This window comes from Acinonyx jubatus, chromosome B2, assembly GCF_027475565.1.
Source record: "Acinonyx jubatus isolate Ajub_Pintada_27869175 chromosome B2, VMU_Ajub_asm_v1.0, whole genome shotgun sequence".
In the NCBI taxonomy this organism is placed as follows: Eukaryota; Metazoa; Chordata; class Mammalia; order Carnivora; family Felidae; genus Acinonyx; species Acinonyx jubatus.
The window spans coordinates 114,435,040-114,456,997 of NC_069385.1; the positions used below are offsets into that span (position 1 = coordinate 114,435,040).

At 42.8% G+C, this 21,958-nt stretch overlaps 1 protein-coding gene across 2 annotated transcripts in view; it reads right to left on the reverse strand.

The window, feature by feature from the left end:
* TBC1D22B (TBC1 domain family member 22B) overlaps positions 1-21,926 on the reverse strand; it is a 79,708-nt gene extending 57,782 nt beyond the window's left edge. Inside the window, exons 1-2 of one of the 2 annotated variants that reach the window (XM_015069796.3) lie at positions 21,710-21,925; positions 4,883-4,939 (exon numbers count right to left, since the gene is read on the reverse strand). In XM_015069796.3, coding sequence (XP_014925282.1) covers positions 4,883-4,939; positions 21,710-21,765 — 113 coding nt within the window. In that variant the 5' untranslated portion in view covers positions 21,766-21,925. Of the gene's footprint in view, positions 1-4,882; positions 4,940-21,709 lie in introns of both variants that reach the window. The other variant, XM_053222868.1, reaches the window with a different exon arrangement.
* Between the last annotated feature and the right edge of the window lie 32 nt (positions 21,927-21,958).

The following is a 21,958-nucleotide window of genomic DNA, read 5'->3' on the forward strand; positions in this document are numbered from 1 at the left end:
CAGCCGTAGTGCCCCCACGTGTGCACAGCTGACAGCCATAACTCTCTAGCCTTGTGCCAATGGTCTCCTGTCTACACGGAACGGGCTGTGTGCGACGGTAGCCGGAATGGGAAGAGGCTGAATTCAGGAATATGGCCCCTGGAGGAGACACACCGCTCTTCTCTTTTGACATCAGGAGGCCCAGTGAAAAAACCAATCCAGGTTATCCCAGCTGGGGGTACCTCTGGTTTATAGGCTGCCTCATTTTAACATGGCCCCAACTAATTGATAGCCAACCTGAGATATCCTAACAACCACAGTGTGGCTTGAAGTTCAGCCAAGGTTATTCAAACTGATCTGTGTCAGACTTACAACCAAACTGGCCTGTCACAGACACCTCCATCGCGCCTCCTTACGACTTAATGCCAAATTATAGCTTCAACAGCACTTTCACAGAGACCTCTTAATTCTCCCAGTAACTCTGACCTGAGTCTTATTACTTCTATTTCACGGATGAGGAGACTCAGAGAGGTTAAGTAATTTGCCCAAGATCATGGAGCTAGAAAGTGGTGAAGAAAAAGAGATTCAAGGAGGGCACACGACCCTAAAACTCCTGAAAACGTAATTAAGTGGCACATTTGAGAGAAATCAGTTGTTTGGTGAATGGTAACTTGTTGAATGCTGACACGAGCCCCAAAGGATGTTTTGAACAAGAGTGGCTACAGGTTCTACTGGTTAGGAAACAAAAGATCAATCATTCTGTAATCTGATTGAGGCTACACCGTTTTACTGACATGGCTGCTCGCTTAACAGAAACAGTACACAAATTTACTCAGAAAAATAATGTCTGACACTGGTGAGGGGTGTGAAACAAGCGGGGAATTCAGTGACATTCAAATAAATCCAATCATCCCGATAACTAGTGTGGCTGCGTGTGAACCAGCTTCGTAACGCGCAAGCAGGATCGTACTTTAGTGCAATTCAGAAAACAATAAATTTAGAGGCTTGTCATACCATCAAGTGGACAATGGGGCCACTCTGCAGTAAGGCTAGCTTCATCCGAGCTGTAAAAATTATTGCTGGCAATATTATCAGTAATGGTAATAATTTGGCAAATTGAAGTCAGTATATACAGACAGGGAACGATGTACTGTGCTCATGCAGTTTAGATGATTGAAGACCCAGTGTAAAGGCTTCTGCTGTGATGGGGCTTAACCACCGGTAATTAATGGCAGTCTGAAGTGGAATGATAATCACACAGAGGAGAAAGTAATAAAAATGTCCCAACAAAGGTACTAAAATAAGGGCGATAAATGTTTTATAGTAACAATCTGGAACTGTAAAATGGTCCAGTGCAGACCTAGAGGTTGTCCCATGTTGCAGAGTGCTAACAAACCACCAAGTGCATGAAAAGAGGCGGCAATTTATTCAGTGACAATTCCATTCCTCCCAAACTGCAGAGCTAAGTAATTACTTCTATTGAAAGTATGATTGCAGGGGCGCCTGGGTGGCCCAGTCGGTTGAGTGTCCAACTCTTGATTTCAGCTCAGGTCATGATCCCAGGGCTGTGGGATTGAGCCCTGCATCAGGCTCCACGCTGAACGTGGAGCCTGCTTGGGATATTCTCTCTCTCTCCCTCTGCCCTCTCCCCTAGCTCTCACTCTCTCTAAAACAAAATTTTAAAAATAAATAAAAGGAGAATGATATTTAAGTAAGATACACGAAGAAAAAATTAAACCTATAAAAAAAAAGAAAATAAAGTTGATTCCAACTCTCCTGAATGATCAGTGAAAACTTTTGTGGTTTTATATAACTAATAGCTGGGAAAACAAAAGTATATAAAATTTGTCTTGGCAGTTTGGGATATGGGAATGTTCCTCAAGACCTGTCCTCAATACAGAGCCAGGGAAAATGCACTCGATAACAGATGCAGACAAGGTGTGGTGACTCTGACATGAACATAAAATAGGACAGTACCCTCAACTGCCTTATGCATGGGTGGACTGAGTGATTTCTGTGTTAGCCATGTATTCATCAAAGGCAATTATAAAATACGCTGGAATGGATCTACCAATCAACAAATCCTACCTGTGAACAGAACTGGCTACAAGGAACAGAATCCTCAACCACTGGGAGCACCTCGGTGGCTCAGTTGGTTGGGCTTCCAACTTAGGCTCAGGTCATGATCTTGCAGTTCGTGAGTTTGAGCCCCATGTCCGGCTTTGTGCTGACACCTCAGAGTCTGGAGCCTGCTTCAGATTCTGTGTCTCCCTCTCTCTCTGCTTCTCCCTGGCTTGTGCTCGCTCTCTCTCTCTCTCTCTCTCAAAAATAAATAAAAACACGGGGCGCCTGGGTGGCGCAGTCGGTTAAGCGTCCGACTTCAGCCAGGTCACAATCTCGCGGTCCAGGAGTTCGAGCCCCGCGTCAGGCTCTGGGCTGATGGCTCAGAGCCTGGAGCCTGTTTCCGATTCTGTGTCTCCCTCTCTCTCTGCCCCTCTCCCGTTCATGCTCTGTCTCTCTCTGTCCCAAAAATAAATAAACGTTGAAAAAAAAAATTTTTTTAATAAATAAATAAATAAATAAATAAATAAATAAAAACACTAAAAAAAAAAAAAAGAATCCTCAACCTCTGATGCTTAAATTGTAAAGACCCATGATGACAAGGCACTACTCGGCAGGTGTCTGAGGGTCTCTTACCCATTCCCTCAGTTTACAAGTTACCTGCTACAGCTTTCAGCATCTGTTTTCACACCACCACATTCAAAAGCAGGAAAGGTGAGTAGAGACAAAAAGAGGCTCTCTTCACAAAATGATCTCTCTCTGATGGAACAGGAACATCTTTCCAGGTACCCTCCCTCAGGAGACTTTTACATCTCATGGGCCAGAACCAATGACATAAGCCCACTGCAGGCCAGTCACTGTGATTACCAAAAGATTATTATAAAAGGCTTAAACTAATACAGATACCTGCTCAAGAGCTGAATAAAATTATGGTTCTTGAGCAAGGAAGAGGCAGGGGCAGGGAAGACTGTTAGTTAAGTAGCACCTGCTGTACCAACCGACAGACCAGATAGTCTGCTATTGGTAAAACCAGGAAAGAGTATCCATTCTACTTAATGTGAATGCCACACAATTGTCACAGAAAACATGCTCCCCTATGAAGAGCAAGGTACAAACTAAGAAGCACTAAAGTACAGCTCACTGTCTAAGTGCATGCAATGATTTCATTCCTTCAACCCATAAATGTTTACTAAGTGCCTAGTACGCGCTGCGTGCTCTTCTAGGTACTAAGGGTACAGCAGTGAATAAAGCAAAATCCCTGCCCTCAAAGAGCTTATACTGTGGCTTCTGGTGTAAAAACTGTGCATTACAGAAAAGAATAGCAGTCGCGCTTCCAAAGTGATTCAGAAGACCGTACCTTCCACATACCGGCCAAATTGCCATCTTTTTGCAATGAGTTGGTAGAATTACAGAAAGTTCACCACATATTCAGCTAGGTTATTATTTTTTTTTTCAACTTTTTTTTTTTTTTTTTTTTTTTGGGACAGAGAGAGACAGAGCATGAACGGGGGAGGGGCAGAGAGAGAGGGAGACACAGAATCGGAAACAGGCTCCAGGCTCTGAGCCATCAGCCCAGAGCCTGACACGGGGCTCGAACTCACGGACCGCGAGATCGTGACCTGGCTGAAGTCGGACGCTTAACCGACTGCGCCACCCAGGCGCCCCAAGTTATTATTTTTTTTTAATATTAAAATGCCGGGGTGCCTAGGTGGCTCAGTCAATTAAGCATTTGACTCTTGATTTCGGCTCAGGTCATGATCTCGCAGTTTGTGAGATCAAGCCCCACACTGGGCTCTGTGCTGACAGTGCAGTGCCTGCTTGGGATTCTCTCTCTCTCTCTCTCTCTCTCTGCCCCTACCCCCGCTTGCGTGCACACACATGCACTCTCTCCCTCAAAAGAAACATTAAAAAAAAACTTTAAATATTAAAACATTGATAATGTACATCTGTTATGGCATTTTTGTAGGTATTCAAAATACTTTAATATACATTATCTTTACTCCTTCCTTGACTGTTAAGGAAAGAAAGGGTAGATATTATTACACGGGCCCCAGAAAGATGACAGCTTAGGTCTCCTGTACCTCTCAAATCATTCGGCTTTCACCACAAACTACAGCTTTCCTGGAAATAAGTCTTAAGATGAAGCGTGCCCAGAGACAGAGCCCAAAATTCTTAGAAAATCTGAGATGATGATGCATCTCTTCATTTAAATTCACTGTGGCTGATTGATGGCCCATGAGAGAAAGGAGCGATGAAGTGATAATTGGGGGTATGAATACACACGCACACATCTTGGGTTTGACCAGGGTTTCTATTGTGTTCGAAAATAACTTATTAGAATTTTACTAGAGAAATAATCTCCAGGGAGCTTTTAACTCTACTGTATGGCTAGATTTCTTTGAGGCTGGAGAAAGAGGACCTGAAGAATGCCAGCCCTACAGTTATATTCTATTCGCCCCAGTCCTCATAGCATAAGTGAAGACAAGATGGCAGACCTATATATATTCAGAAGCAATGAACCCCAGAAAGGAGGCTCCTACAAGAAGGTCATCAGTCATCCAATTTGGAGACGATATTTAACCAATAAAGACCCTTAGCGTCCAACACCAAACCCTGCATATACCAGCTTCCAATGCAGGAAAATAAATCTCTGGTGTGAGTTAATTTCCCACTTAATAATAGATCATTTAGAGGTAAGAAGATTGCTCATCTCTTGATCCAAAATAGAGCAGGGGAGAAGCTAGAAAAGATCAAAGTAGAAACTGTCATTTCAACAAAGTAGGGGAAGGTTTGAGACTTTTAAAAGAAGTACATGCATGAAAGGAAAACTATCTTGACTTACTTTTTGGTGAGCCGAGGGTCCAGAGGGGGGTGTTGTGCTCCGTACACAGGCTGGATGCTGGAACCAAGAAAAAAAGAAAGAAGAAAATTGTCAGGAAGCTAAATATGTCAGGTAAGTATCATCTGCATCACAAAATTGGAAGGTCTCCTCCAAGACAACCACATCCAAGCCTTTCAGCCTGGGGGCACCTGGCTGGCTCAGTTGGCAGAGTGTGTGATTCTTGATTTCGGGGTCATGAGTTCAAGCCGGACGTTGGGTGTACAGATTAAATAAACATAAAAAAAATTAAGTCTCTGGAGAATGTTCATTTTCCACTGGGGCTTCAGCACCTTATATACCTGACAGACTGGAAGTCCTATCGGTAAAGACGGCAGCACAGAAAGATAACAGGCTTTTCAGCCGGAGACAGCATGGTTTGAACCAGAACTCGCATTCTGGCATCCGCCACCTCTGTAAACTTGCGCGAAATTACTGGACCACTTTGAGCCAGTTTTCTCGTCTGTAAAATGAGAGGATCACCTACCCCAAAAGATCACCTGGGCTAAACAACAGTGAAGCAACACTAGGTACCAAGGGAAGGGTGACCCAAGTGACTCACTGGTGGCTGGTGGGCGCATAAAGTGATACAGCCCACTTCAAAAAAACAGGTTGGCAATATCCAGGAGGAACGAAATATGCATACCCTAAAGCCTAGCATATTCTTCTCAAATCTGTATCTTAATATAAATACATACATATGTGTATCAGAAGACATATATAAGACTATTCATAGCATTATAGTTCCTTTTAGCCTAAAACTAGAAATAACCCAAGTGTCCAACAGAAAATAAACTGTAATGTGTTCGTATAATAGAATATTATATAGCAACATAAACATACAAAATGGGGCACACAAGTAATAATGTGCATGAGTCTTCCAAATGTGCTGAGCAAAACAAGCAAAAAATAAAAGGGTAAATACTGTATTGTTCTATTTATATACACTTCAAAAACAGCAAAAAGGATTTATATATTTAGGGATGCATCCATAGCAATAACCCCATAAAGGAAGGAGGGATTAACACAAAAGGATGTGGTTACTTCAGAGGGAAGGAGAGAGTTGTGGTCGAGAATAGATCCAGGGGCTTCTGACCTGCTCACTTCTGGGGTGTTCACTTTGTGATTATTCGTCAAGTTATCATACCACACAACTGTTTTATGGAATAGGTCACAATAAAAAAGAGTGACTTGAGGGGCCAGGTGCCTGGGTGGCTCAGTTAGTTGAGAGACCAACTCCTGGTTTCAACCCAGGTCATGACCTCACGTTTAGTAGGGTTGAGCCCCACATGGGGCTTTGTGCTGATGGTGCAGAGCCTGCTTGGGATTCTCTCTCACTCCTCTCTCTCTGCCCCTCCCCCACTCACACTCACTCTTGAAATAAACATTAAAAGAGTGACTTGAGAATAATTATATATCCAGCCAAACTGTTGTTCAAATACAAAGGTGACAGAACATGTTGCAAGATGCAAGAACCCAGGAAATATAGTTTCCTTGACTCCTTCCTGAAGAAACTACTAGAAGAAAAACTTCAATGAACAATGAGATAGAGAAACTACAGTGAAAGGACTCGTGTAAAGAATTTAATGAATTTAGCCTTAAGACTAAGTCTTAAATTTGAGGCTTCATGATTAGAGGAGAGAAGGTAAAAACAATGTAAGTGGCATAGGTTAAAATGGAACAGAGGATGGAGTGGACAAATAAGTATGTTGGCTGGGGCACCTGGGCAGCTCAGTCGGTGAAACGTCCAACCCTGGCTCAGGTCATGATGTCACGGTTTGTGAGTCTGAGCCCCGCGTCAGGCTCTGTGCTGACAGCTCAGAGCCTGGAGCCTCCTTCAGAATCTGTGTCTCCCTCCTCTCTGCCCCCACCCCCCAGCTCACATTCTGTCTCTCTCAAAAAATAAATATACATTAAAAATTTTTTTTAAAAAAGTATGTTGGTTTCTTCATCTTTCACGGACAAGGCTCAAAAGATATTTAAAGGTGATAGCTCAAGTCATAGAGGCATAAGTATGTTTTAGGACAGGAGATAAACTGAGAAAAATAGGGGCATCTGGGTGGCTCAGTTGGTTCAGTGCCTGACTCTTAGTTTCGGCTCAGGCCATGATCTCACAGTTTGTGAGTTCAAGCCCCACACTGGGCTCTGTGCTAACAGCGCAGAGCCTGCTTGGGATTCTCTCTCTCCTCCTTTCTCTGCCCTTCCTTTGCTCTCGTGCTCTCTCTCTCCTGCTCTCAAAAATAAATACATAAATTAAAAAAAAAAAACTTTAATTGAGGGGTGCCTGGGTGGCTCAGTTGGTCAGATGTCAGACTTTGGCTCAGGTCATGATCTTGCAGTTTGTGGGTTCGAGCCCTGCATCAGGCTCTGTGCTGACAGCTCACAGCCTGGAGCCTGCTTCAGATTCTGTGTTTCCTCCCTCTCTGACCCTCCCCTGCTCATGCCCGGTCTCTCTCTCTCTCTCTCTCTCTCTCTCTCTCTCTCTCTCACACACACACACACACACACACACATAAATAAACATTTAAAAAAATAAAAAAAAAACTTTGAGAAAAAATAATCAAGTAAAAGCAAATGAGGAAAGGGCAAGAAATGCAACTACCAATTTCATCATTGATCATGGTAGGCGGTCAATAGATGTCTCAAGAAATACAGTATAGAGTTATAAATGCAATATAACTAGAATAAAAACACAAACTTTCCCAATTATAAGAATGTACACATGCACACCCTCTCCCAAAGCAAGTAGTCCTTACAGTGAAAGATTTTTTTTAAGAAAACATTAAAAACAGAGCTACAATAAAATATATCAGTCATTCCAGCAAATATAAAAGGGCTGAACTTACCTATTAAAAGAAAATTATTATTAAGAGGGACTGATTAAATAAATGATGGTACATCTGTAAAAAAGAATGGGGCAATTCTATACCCATTGGCACGAAACAAACTCTAAAACATCAATTAAATGTTTTAATTAAAAACATACGCAGGGGCACGCTGCTGTCCGTGTCCCCCCCTCTCTCTGCCCCCTCCCACTTGTGCTCTGTCAAGAATAAACAAAACATTAAAAAAAAACATGCAGAACTGTATGCATAACATGCTGTCATTTCTGTGGAAAACCTTTAAAATAAAACAAATCCGCATACTTCTCTATGATTAGAGATCTCTGAGAGAATACACACGACACCAGCAGCAGGGGGTTAGAAGAGGAACTGGAGAACCCGGCAGCAGAGAGGCTGAGTTTTTACTACAAACTTTCTGAATTGGTATCATGGACATGTATCACCTTTTTAGGAAATAAATGAAGCAATCTTAAGAGAGTTAGGAGGTTTAAATGAGTCAACGTGTAAAAAGCCCTTTAGCACAATTCCTGGTGGGTAGTAATACTAGCAGGTAATGAGGTAGATTTGCAAACATCCAGAATGCCACCTGGCACATGCTCATTGCCCAAGAAATGTTGGCTTTCTTCCTCCCTCCCATTTTGGTAATTTATTCCTTACCAACATTTAGAAAGTAGAACAAGTTTACCAACTACCTTGTTTGACATAACCAGTGTGATCCCAAAGTTGCTTTTAAATAAAAATGCAGCCAATTCAATCATTTTCATATTGATTTCTACTAAGATTCCAGCGGGAATGTTCTTATGTACAATCTTTATGGATATAGCTCTGACCTTTTTAGCTATTAAGAATCTCTAACTCCCCAAACTTTTCTGAAAGGTTATTCAGTAATTTGTAAACAAACCATTACCTATACTACTATAGAGATACAAATACAATTTTAACATGTTTACAGAGATTCCTAGGCAGAGAAAAAGGAGAAAGAAAATAAGAGGGATCAAAGAATAACGGGAAAGTCTGGCATACAGAGAGAAGGCTGACACAAAACAAAAATGAAAACACAAGCAAAAAAGCCAAAAGGCATAGACCAATGGAACAGACTAGAACACCCAGAAATAAACCCACAACTATATGGTCAATTAATCTTCAACAAAGCAGGAAAGTATATCCAATGGGAAAAGGACTGTCTCTTCAACAAATGGTGTTGGGAAAACTGGACAGCAATGTGCAAAAGAAAGAAACTAGACCACTTTCTTACACCATATACAAAAATAAACTCAAAATGGATTAAAGACCTAAATGTGAGACCTGAAACCAAAAAATCCTAGAAGAGAACATAGGTAGCAACCTCTTGGACATCAGACATAGCAAATCTTTCCTAGATATGTCTTATGAGGTAAGGGAAACAAAGGCAAAAACAAACTATTGGGACTACATCAAAACAATAAGTTTCTGCACAGCGAAGGAAACAATCAACAGGACTAAAAGACAATCTACTGAATGGGAAAAGATATTTGCAAATGACCTATTTGAGAAAGGGTTAGTATCTAAAATATAGAAAGAACTTATAAAACTCAACACCCAAAAACCAAATAATCCAATTTAAAAATGGGCAGACGACATGAACAGACATTTCTCCAAGAAGACACACAGATGACCAATAGACACACGAAAAGATACTCATCAACACTGATTATCAGGGAAATACAAATCAAAACTATAATGAGATATCACCTCATACCTGTCAGAATGGCTAAAATCAAGAACACAAGAAATGATAGGTGTTGGTGAAGATGTGGAGAAAAGAGAACCCTCTTGCACTGTAGGTGGGAATGCAAACTGGTGCAACCATTGTGGAAATGACTATGGAGGCTCTTGAAAAAGTTAAAAATAGGGGCACCTGACTGGCTCAGCTGGAAGAGCATGTGACTCTTGATCTCAGAGTCGTGAGTCCAAGCCCTATGTTGGGTGTACAGATTACTAAAAAGTAAATATAAACTTAAAAAAAGTTACGAATAACATTACCATATGACCCAGGATTCATATTGCTGGATATTTACCCAAAGACTACAAAAACACTATTTCAAAGGGATACATGCACCCCTATATTTATAACAGCATTATTTACAATAGCCAAGATATAGAAATAGCCCAAGTGTCTATCAATTGATGAGTGGATAAAGAAGAAGACACACACACACACACACACACACACACACACACACACACACACACACACAATGGAATATTATCCAACCATAAAAAAGAATTAAACCTTGCCATTTGCAACATCATGGATGGAGCTAGAGAATATAATGCTAAGCAAAATAAGTCAATCAGAGAGAGATCAATAGCATATGATTTCCCTCATACGTAGAATTTAAGAAACAAAACAAACGAGCAAAGGGAAAAAAGAGAGAGACAAATCCAGAAACAGAATCTTTTTTAAAAACTTTTTGTTAATGTTTATTTGGGGGGAGAGAGAGAGAAAGAGAGAGAACACGAACAGGGGAGGGGCAGAGAGAAAGGGAGACAAGGGGTCTGAAGTGGGCTCGGCGCTGACAGCAGAGAGCCCGCTGTGGGGCTCAAACCCACGAACAGCGAGACCATGACCTGAGCTGAAGTCAGACGCCCCAGAATCTTAATTATAGAGAACTGATGGTTACCAGAGGGAAAGGCTGGGGGGGGGGGGGGTGCTGAGTTAAGTGATGGTTTAAGGGGATTAAGGAGTGCACTTGGCATGATGAGTAATGTACAAAACTGCTGAATCACTATGCTGTACACCTGAAACTAATACAACAGTTAACTAACTGGAATTAAAATAAAAACTTTTTTTAAGGGCCACTTCTTTGTATTTTAATATTTGCAAACACTCGCAGGTGAGTACACTTGAGTTCTCCAACTCCACAAGCCTCTTTACAGTAAAATATAAAGACCAGAGGATAAACCCTGCAGGAAGATTTCAACAGGCTGGTTAGACTGGGTGAATGGATAGAAAAATAAGAGACGGTCCTTAGAGTCTCCCTTTTAAAAGAGTAATACCACCTGCCAGTAGTCCACGCAGAAAAACAAGCAATCCTAATTGTGCAGGTCTATTAATTACCATCCAGGAAGGAGATCTTAAAATCATGGTAGGCTGTGTTTTATTCTTATTTGTTTTTGTTTGTTTTAGTATAATTTATTGTCAAATTGGCTAACATATAGTGTGTACAGTGTGCTTTTGGTTTTGGGGTAGATTCCCATGGTTCATCACTTCCATACAACACCCAGTGCTCATCCCAACAAGCGCCCTCCTCAATGCCCATCACCCATTTTCCCCTCTCCCCCATATTTTTAATTTTTTAAAAGTGTACTTATTTTGAGAGAGACAGACAGCAAGTGAGGGAGGGGTAGAGAGGGGGGGCAGAGAAAATGAATCCCAAGCAGGCTCTGCACCACCAGCACAGAGCCCAGTGTGGAACTCGAACCCACGAACCATGAGATCACGACCCAAGTTGGACACCTAACCAGCCGAGTCACCCAGGTGCCCTGGTAGGCTGTTTTGTGTATGTCAGCCTCAAGGTGTCGGCACAGCCAGAAAGGCCAAGGTAAGTGATGGACTTCTTCAGCAAAGGTATCAGAGCCCATGTTGAATTTGTTAACGTACTCTTGAACTAAAAACCCATGATGCATCTGTACCTAAAACACTTTAATTAATCAGTTTACGGAATCTCAAAAAGTAGCCAAGACATTTGAAAAGAAAGAGAAACGAAGATGAAACAGAGACTAAATGCAGACTGACTGAAAGCCTGGTGATTAAGGTGCTCAATTTCCCAGCATTTATAATTCACCTGTCAGCGTGGACCATCCCTACTCCTCCCAAACCACACTCAACTCTAGAGCGGGCTGGTCTCCACACTGCCTTCCAAATATTTCTTAGCTACTGAATCAGGCTCTTCTCCCATTTCAATATCATATCCAATCTGAAACATTCCCTTCAAATTCTATACTTCCCGCCATGAGATCCTCCCGGACGCTACCCCACAGCATCCATTACCCATGCCTTCTCTGATTCCCTAAAATATATAAATTAGGGCTTATACTACTTCTAATAAGTAAATAACTTTTTTTTAAATTTTTTATTATTTATTTTGGAGAAAGAGAGACACACACACACAAACAGAGTGCGAGCAGGGGAAGGGCAGAGAGAGGGAGACACAGAATCCGAAGCAGGCTCCAGGCTCTGAGCTGTCAGCACAGAGCCCGACACGGGGCTCGAACTCACAAACCATGAGATCATGACCTGAGCCAAAGTCAGACGCTTAACTGACTGAGTCACACAGGCACCCCATAAGTAAATAACTTTTTTAAATGAATTCGATTTAGATCATAATATAAGGCATACCGAGGTCAGTGCTCCACTCGTACATAAGAAATAAGACATCATTGGGAATGCAAGCTGGTGCAGCCACTCTGGAAGTATGGAGGTTCCTCAAAAAACTAAAAATAAAACTACCCTACAACCCAGCAATTGCACTACTAGGCATTTATCCACAGGATACAGGTGTGCTGTTTCAAAGGGACACATGCACCCCCATGTTTATAGCAGCACTATCAACAGTAGCCAAAGTATGGAGAGAGCCCAAATGTCCATCGATGGATGAATGGATAAAGAAGATGTAGTATATTTATATACAATGGATTATTACTCAGCAATCAAAAAGAATGAAATCTTGCCATTTGCAATTATGTGGATGGAACTGGAGGGTATTGTGCTAAGTGAAATTAGAGAAAGACAAAAATCATATGACTTCACTCATATGAAGACTTTAAGAGACAAAACAGATGAACATAAGGGAAGGGAAGCAAAAATAACATAAAAACAGGGAGGGGGACAAAGCATAAGAGACTCATAAATATGGAGAACAAACTGAGGGTTGCTGGAGGGGTTGTAGGAGGGGAGGATGGGTAAATGGGTAAGGGGCACTAAGGAATCTACTCCTGAAATCAGTTTCACTATATGCTAACTAATTTGGATGTAAATTTAAAACAATAAAAAATTGGGGCGCCTGGGTGGCTCAGTCGGTTAAGCGTCCAACTTCGGCTCAGGTCACGATCTCATGGTCCGTAAGTTTGAGCCCCACGTCAGGCTCTGTGCTGACAGCTCAGAGCCTGGAGCCTGCTTCAGATTCTGTGTCTCCCTCTCTCTCTGACCCTCCCCTGTTCATGCTCTGTCTCTCTCTGTCTCAAAAATAAATAAACATTAAAAATAATTAAAAATAATAATAAAAAATAAAACAAGTTAATAAAAAAGAAAGAAAGAAAGAAAGAAGACATCATGGGTTTCAAACCCTGCCAACCTCTTCCTCCCTCCCGTCCTCAGAAGCCACTTTATTGCATCTGGCATTTTTCACCCTTATTTTTGTCTTCATGTTTTTATTTTCCAAACAATATTCTAAAGAATATTATAGTATTATAGTATTTTTTCCATGTGTTTTAAAACTTTATATAAATGGCACACTATACATATGACTTATTTTGACCGTAAGTCATAAATGCTACTTTAAATATTACTTAATTTCATGGCTGGCTAACTGGTCTCTCCAACACAAAATTTAAAAAGCATTTGCTCCACACAGTGCAGAAAGTACTTTATTCACATTTTCAAACAAAAAGACAAGTACAGAGAAAAATTAACAAACATCCATGAGCCCATCACTCTGATTTAACAAATGTTAATACGTGTCACATTTCTTTTTTTAAGAAAATAAAATTGGGGAAGACTACTGAAGTCCCAAGTGCAGTCCCCCGTCCTGTTCCCCTTTGTCCCCAAGAGATAACCACTCTCCTGAAGTGGGTACGAAATCCGTTCCATCTGTTTTTATACTTCTACACACACATGCATTCATAAAATACTGTTTTGTGTTAAAACCGTACACAAAAGACCACACGCCACTTATCTTTCCACGTCTTGCTTTTCTCACTCAACAGTGTGTTTTCACCCCGCTGCACTTTTCAGTTTTTCTGATTGCAGAGTAACATATGTGGTGGAGAAACCCAAGAGTCAATGATACACAGCGTCCTCACGGGGGAAGCCACGGTGCCAAGCAGACTTCCCGCTTCTAGGGAGCAGTGGTGACGCCATGTCTTGTTTTGCAGTCCCCTCACCACCCGGCAGAGTGCAACACACTCCAGCAGGGACTTACTAACAATACTTAACGAGGGGCACCTGGGTGGCTCAGTCGGTTAAGCGTCCGACTTCGGCTCAGGCCACGATCTCGCGGTTTGTGAGTTCGAGCCCAGCATCAGGTCCGCACTCAGCGCCTGCTTGGGATTCTCTCCCTCTTCCTCTCTCTCTCTCTGCCCCTCCCCTGGTTGTGCACGTGTGTGCACTCACTCTCTCTCTCTAAATAAACAAAAAATAAACTTCAAAACACACACACACACACACAATTTAATGAGCGAGGACTGGAACTCTACAAACCCAAGGCCTCTGCTTAGGCAGACTAGTGGCTCATTAAACCTCAACACTAGAGGCAAACCCGGCATCTTGGGAGAAATCACACTGCACATGCAGAGAAATGAATGCCATAGCACGTACCGCAATGGAGACAAAAGTGAGCAAAACTCCTGGTCAACCTCCGACGTTCTCTTTAATAAAACCAACACCACAGGGTGTATTGGCATATAGCTGGTCTGCATCGTCGCCATAGTGCAAAACCGTTGGTAGGAAAAATCAACAGGTGTTTGCTGAGTGCTGACAAAGGAGCAAAAGCAAATATGGGAACAGACCTATGTGATTTAAAGCCAAACATGTTGGCAACTGATTCAGGTTCACACACTCATTTGATGGAAGTCTTCCAGAACTGGGGTTCTATGCTGTCTCTGTGATAATTTAGTATCTTCTAGCCACTTAATTTTATCAGTCACACATTTCGAAACTAAGAATAGGTTGTAATACAGTGTACGTGCCCAGACAGGCTGGGACCATAACACTGAGTCCACTATCAGATTCATAAATGTTATGGAAAATAACCAAATGACAGAGGTTTTTAGTTGCAAATCTGCAAGCTCCTAAATAATTTGAGTGATTAGACACTTCTCTCAACTTCATTTAATGCTAAAAAGCACTCCCTGATTTAATTTTTTTTTTAGTATTTATTCATTTTTTGAGAGGCAGAGAGAGACAGTATGAGCAGGGAAAGGACAGAGAGAGAAGGAGACACAGAATCCAAAGCAGGCTCCAGGCTCTGAGCTGTCAGCACAGAGTCTGACACGGGGCTCGAACTCATGAACAGTGAGATCATGACCTGAACCAAAGTCGGACGCTTAACCGACTGAGCTACCCAGGCGCCCCTCCCTAATTTTAACAATAAACACATTTGCTTAAACAGAGGGAGAAGCCCTTCCCAGAAGGACTGGAAATAAGAATGTGGGAAACTAGCTGGGCTTTGGCTCACATTGGTCTCTCCTATTCCAGGTCTTATCTACATCTTTTCACTGGAAGCGTCTACACCCCTGGCCTGGATGAGGTGCCTCGACAGGTGTCCTAATCTTGGCAGAGACTGACTGAGGGAAGAAGTAGCAGAAAAAGCACCGGACCCAGAGTCAAGAAATCTGCAGCTATACAGCGTGATTTGGGGCAAGTCACTTTCCCTCTCTGGCCTCAGTTTCCTTACCTGCAGTGGCCTTAGACATTCTACAGTTTCACGACACTCAGATGCTCATGGGGCCAGCAATTTGCTACTTCCAAAAGCACGAGATAGAAAAGCCCACCTTCAGTGGCCCCCACACCATCTACTCTTACCTATCAGTCATGCCGGGTGTGAGTGACAAAGCAAAAGAGAAATACCCATTGACATGAGTTGAAGCTCGTTGAATACTAGTTGAACTTTAAACTTAATCCTCAGCTTCAGCCTTAGAGGTCACTCAATCCAAAACTCTCATTTCATAGATATGGAAACTGAGCATAGAGTATTTAAGTACTTGGTCCTGAAACTTGGCTTTTTCTCTAAGTGTATGACATCACACTCTTACCTGACCAGCTAAGTCAGAAACCTGGGAATGGCATCTCCTTCTCCCTCACTCCCTAAATCCAGTGGTTTACCAAGTCCTTTTGATATTCTCAAACTTGACCTCTATGTGCCATTGCCCTAGTCCAAGCCATCATCACCTCTCCTTCCACTGACTGCAGTGGCCACCTAACTATACTCATCCTAATCCCCAGTGGGGGGCAGGGGTGGGTGGTGACTGGAGTGTTTGGAAACTTGTATGTGGGAAAGGTGTTTGTCCCAATAAATGGTGGGTCTTCCTGGCACTTAGTGGGCAAGGGCCAGGGGTGTTAAACATCCCACAGTCCAGTACAGCCCAGATTTAACCCACCCAAAACACCAACTGTGTGTCTCGCATCCCTAACTGTTGAAAATGCTGGTCCAAGCCATTTTCCTCAGGGCAGCCAGAATATTTTTTTATACATGCGAATCTGATCGTGCCACAGCCCCCACCAACCTTCTAACGGCATCCCACTGCTCTTGGGATAAATATCAAAGTCCTTAACTCAGCCTAGCTTTCCAACACGAAGGGCCTGGAAGACAGAGAGTTTGGATTTCGTTCTAATTACAAATGAGAGAGAGGGGCAAGAAGAGAAATGGGAACACCAGTTAGAAGGCTAACGCAGTAGTCCAGGCAAGAGAGAGGAGAGAAGGGCTCAGACCCAGAGTATATTGCGACGAGCCAACAGGACTTGCTGATGAACTGAATGAGGCAGGAAAGGAAAGAGAAGGATCAGACGTTAGGATTTTGGTGAATGGCGCGACCATTAAATGAGATGGAATGAGTGGCTTGGCAGGAGAGGGCACATGTGGAAATCAGGAGTCCTGTGTGGGTGTGTTCAGCATAAGACACCTATCGGACAGCCAAGCGGAGATGTGTTAAATGTTCAAAATCCACATGGCAAAGGCTCCCAACGCTGGAACTCAGGCTGCTTTCAGTTTGATTCAGGGCTCTTACCCCAGTGGTTCTCAAAGTGCAGCCCCCAGATTAGCAGCAGCAGTAATCACTTGGGAACTTCTGAGAAAGTCTACTTCTCAGGTCCCATCTCAGAACTACTGGATCAGAAACCTTGGCTGCCTAGGGCTACCTTGGATCAGAAACCTGGCAATCTATGTTTCAACAAGCCCTGCAGGTGACTCACCAAAGTCTAAAGTTTTAGGACCGCTGCTCACAATCATACTCCTCGGTGATAATGAACACCTGATAGCCACAGCTGCCCTGCATTAGGCTTGTTTGCGTCTCTGTAAATCTTCTGCCTGATTAGCAATAGGGGGTGCTTTGTTTGGGGTTTTCTTCTTTACCCAGGACTCACTGGGGGCTCATACCACTGATCAAAGTTTTTGAATTCTAGTCTCAATGTTTATTTATTTTTGAGAAAGGGAGACAGAGTGTGAGAGGGGGAGGAGCAGAGAAAGAGGGAGAGACAGAATCCGAAGCAGGCTCCAGGCTCTGAGCTGTCAGCACAGAGCCCGACGCGGGGCTCAAACTCGCGAACCGTGAGATCATGAACCAAGCCGAAGTCGGACACTTGACCGACTGAGCCACCCAGCCACCAATTTGAATCCCAGTTTCAGAAACTAGAGCAAGGGGGAGAAACAAATTAAAAAGGAGCTACTACAACCATAACTATCATTTTCATAATAGCTAATGTTACTGAGTCCTTCTTATGCACTTTCTGTGTATTATCTCATTAATCCTCCTAACAGCCTTATGAGATAGGTACTCTGCTCCCATTTTATAGATAAGGAAATTGAGGCACAGAGAAGTTATGTATCTTGCCAAGGGTCACACAGCTAGAAAGTGGCAGAGCTGGGATTTGAACCCAAGCAGTCAGGTTCCAGAATCTGCATTTTTTTTTTTGAGATATAATTGACATAAAACATTGCATAAGTTTAAAGTGTACAGAGTGCAGGGGCACCTGGGTCGCTCAGCCATTTAAGCATCCGACTTCAACTCAAGTCATGATCTCAGTTTGTGCGTTCAAGCCCCGGTTGGGCTCTGTGCTGACAGCTCAGAGCCTGGAGCCTGCTTCAGATTCTGTCTCCATCTCCCTCTCTCTCTGTCCCTTTCCCGCTCGTGCTCTGTCTCTCTAATATAAATTTTAAAAAAAATTTAAAGTGTACAGAGTGTTTACCACCTTAGCATTAGCTAACACCTCTATCAAGTCACATAATTATCATTTCTTTTTTGTGGTGAGAACAATTAAGACCCAGTCTCTTAGCAACTTTGAAGTTTATAATACGGTGTTGTTGACTATAATCACTGTGCTGTACATGAGATCTCCAGAAGTTATTTATCCTAGTTGCAAGTTTCCAGAGCCTAAACTCTTAACCACACGGTATAGAGTGTTGCCTATCTTTCTAGGCATCTAGAGAAGAACCATTTGATGTAGTAAGTACATAAGGCTCTTATAAATAACTGAGAGAATCTTAAAAGATGTTTAAGGAGTGGCTGGGTGGCTCAGTCGGGTTGAGCATCCAACTCTTGATTTCAGCCCGGGTCATGATCCCAGGATGATGGGATCAAGCCCCCAGTCATGCTCTGCACTGAGCATGAAACCTACTTAAGAGTTACCCTCTCTCTCCCTCTGCCCCTCTCCCCTGCTCAAGCGTTCTCTCTCTCTCTCTCTCTCTCTCTCTCTCTCTCTCTCTCTCTCTCTCTCTCAAGAAATAAAAAACAGGGGCTCCTGGGTGGCTCAGTTGGTGAAGTGTCTGACTCCTGATTTTGGCTCAGGTCATGATCTCATGGTTTGTGACTTCAAGCCCTGCATCGGGCTCTGTGCTGACAGTGGGGAGCCTGCTTAGGATTCTCTCTCTCTCTCTCTCTCTCTCTCTCTCTCTCTCTCTCTCTCTCCCGCCCAACTTGTAATCTCTCTCTCTCTCTAAATAAAATAAACTTAAATAAATAAATAAAATTTTAAAAGATGTTTAATTCTATCCAGTTACCATATAACTCAGCACTTCTACATAAACTCAAAAAAATGGAAAACACACATCCACACAAAAACCTGCACGTGAATTTCATAACATTGTTTACAATAGCCCAAAAGTGGAAACAACCCAAACGTCATCAACTGATGAATGGATACACAAAATGAAGTATAATCGGTGGAATGTTATCTAGCCATAAAAAGGAACAACACACTGATACATGCTACAACATGAGCGAGCCTTCAAAAACAGAGCCAGACACAGGGTTCGAACTCACAAACTGTGAGATCAGGACCTGAGCTGAAATCGAGAGCTGGACGCTTAACCAACTGAGCCACCAGGCGCCCCTCATATTATTCCATTTACATGGAATGTCCAGAAAAGGTAAATCCATTCAAATAGAAGGATTAGTGGTTGCCAAGGGCCGAGGTGAGGGGACGAATACAAGGCTTCTTTGTGGGGTGATGAAAATGTACTGAAATTGGTGGTGCTGGTTGCACAAAACCATCTATACTTTGGATGAATATACCAAATACCACTGAACTGTACACTTTAAAAGGATGTGTGTTCATAGTATGTGAATTACATCTCAATAAAGCTATTGTTAACAAAGGATGTTATTTTTAAAAAGGATGTTTCATTCATTTTGAACTTAGGCTAATTTACGAAATAAAATTCCTATTTGTTGTCATTAAGGTTGCTAGACCATGATCAAAGAAACTGAAAGTAACTGCCATCACTTTGAATTTTTACCTTTCAATTTGCAGAGAAAACTAGTTTCACTTCTAGGCTGCCATGGACCTAGAAAGTTACTGATGTCATTTCCCCACCCAGGAGAAAGTTCTTCACAAACACTGAAAGAGTACAAATGCAAAACTTCTATTCTTGGGAAAACGCCCTAGTCTTTTCCTTAAATCAAAGCACCTTCTATCTAAAAAAACTTTAATTTTCTCCCATAACCAACAGCTGCTAGGGCTCCCCACTGAAAGAACACAGCTAAACAATAGTTCTCTTCAACCAGCAAGGTACTAAACACTGTTATGAGCTGTGCCAACGTTTTAATACCTTAAGATAAACAATAAACATAAATACCTAGTACTGGAGTAAGGAGCTGAGAAACATTCTTTTAAATGTTTACTTGCTCTAATAACAAGAATCCTCATAACTAGTATTTATTAAGCAACTATAATGTGCTAAATAAACATCGTTCTAGGTTCTTTACAAATAGGATGTTTAATTTAGTCCTGATAGTAACCCCGAGGAAGTATTTTTATCCTCATTTCATAGATAAGAAAATTGAGGTCTAGAGAGATTGAGTAAATCATTTGTCATTGATCACACAGGTAAGAGTCCAAGTAATAACTCAGGCCTTTCTGAACTCAAATGTTCTCTCCTCTATTCCTCTTCGAAATGAAAAAGGAAGCCAGAAACTTGAAGAAACAGAAAAGACTCCTCTTACTTACAGAGCACAAAAGCAATGCTCTGAAAAAAGTTGACTGCTCCTATAGTCCAAAAGAGGAAATATGGAAAACAAAAAATTGTTCATAACAATCAGCCGTCAGCAGGCGTAAAAGACCCCGCCATATCCCACATCTCAAATACTGCTTCCTGACTTAACAGTTTTCCCACTGATTCTGACTATAACCTTAGGATGTCAAAATTGAATGATCTCACCATGGAAAACCCCAGAAAACAGCAGTTGTGACACTGGAGAGCTCCCTAGACCAGGAAGGAAAACAAATCAGCTGGCAGGAAACGGTGCCTATCTAAAAACATAGAAGTCTTTAGCATTAGTATTAACATTGTAATTCCACAGCACTTTAATCTGAAGCTATTTCTGCATTCTCTTGCATTATTCTAATAATGTGTTACTAAAAGCTGATTCCCATTCTCCATATGTCTAATAGGATCCTAAATAAGACTGCTACATAGCCATCACTGACCCTAATTTCCGTTTTGCTATTAAAAAAAAAAACCCACATATACACGCAAATTCAAAGGATTGTCCCTGAAGGAAAAGACCTTTTATCCATTAAGAAAAGTAGCATGTGGGGCACAAGCAAACATGTATTTCATCACCCAGTGGCCTATGGCTGGTGGAAATCTTAAATTCCTGACTGAGATATACATTCCTTATGCTTCTCAGGGCTCTGCCCAAAACAAATTGAAACTATAAACCAACAGCAGATTGATGGATGTACAAATGCTAAGCTCTCAACATACATCAAAAAGGGGAGGGGAGTCGAGTAGCTTAAAAGGTCTGCTCTCCAACTAAACTACTGAAGAATGAAAGAATCTCGTGCATTTGCACAAGAACATTACAACGCAGAGGGAAGAGGTCACTTGGGGTTAAACAAATCCATAGAAAATGCTAAAGAAATAACCTCGATCCTTGAGTCACTCTGTAATAATTCCTAATGGGAAGTAGCCAACTCAAGATAAAGCAAGGTCGAGCTGGAGAATTTTCCTCACTTTTTCTGTCCCCCTGCATACGATCCCAAGCTCCCACCAGAATCTTTTGAGAGTCCAAGAAAAGATTCATACGTAAAGATCTGGGGAAGCAAGGGAAGGGGCCAGCCCTTATGCAAGCAACCACCTGTGCGTGATAGAGACCCCCAAGAAGGAGTTATATTTAAAGTGAGAGACAGCTTTGGGGATGACCCTCCAAATCCAGGACCGACACTGGCTATTCACCCAACTCCACTGTCCTTTACACCCAGACTCCGGCCACCTCCGGCGGAGGGCACCGGCTTCGGAGCCCTCCGCCCCCAGACCCTGGTGTGCTCCCACACCCAGCCATTCCCAAAGCTCGCTGCCCGCTACCTTTGCTCGACAGCTGCCCCGCCGCCACCAGGCAGTCCCAGCTCCCCCAGCCCAGGTTCCCCCAAACCAGCCTTTCGAGGTCGGTGGCGCCCCAGGGCCGCGGGATTTAGGGCTTAGGATCTGGAAGGGTTTGGTCCAATCTCTTCCTCTCGGCGTCCTGGGCTTACCTCCCCGGCAGCTTGGCGCTCCTCTTCCAAAACTGCTTGCTGTTCTCGGCGGCCATTGCTCTGGCCGGGGAAGGCCTTGCAGGCGGGCTAGGGGGTACCCGGCGAGATGCCCCCAGGACCCCGTAATCGGAGGGCCAACCCAGGCCGCTTCCCCGCCGCCGGTCACCCGCTCCCAGCTCCTGGGGGCGCCATCTTGGATGTGGGCACCCCCCCACCCAGCGCCGCTGCCATTGGTGGGTTGCGCAGGCC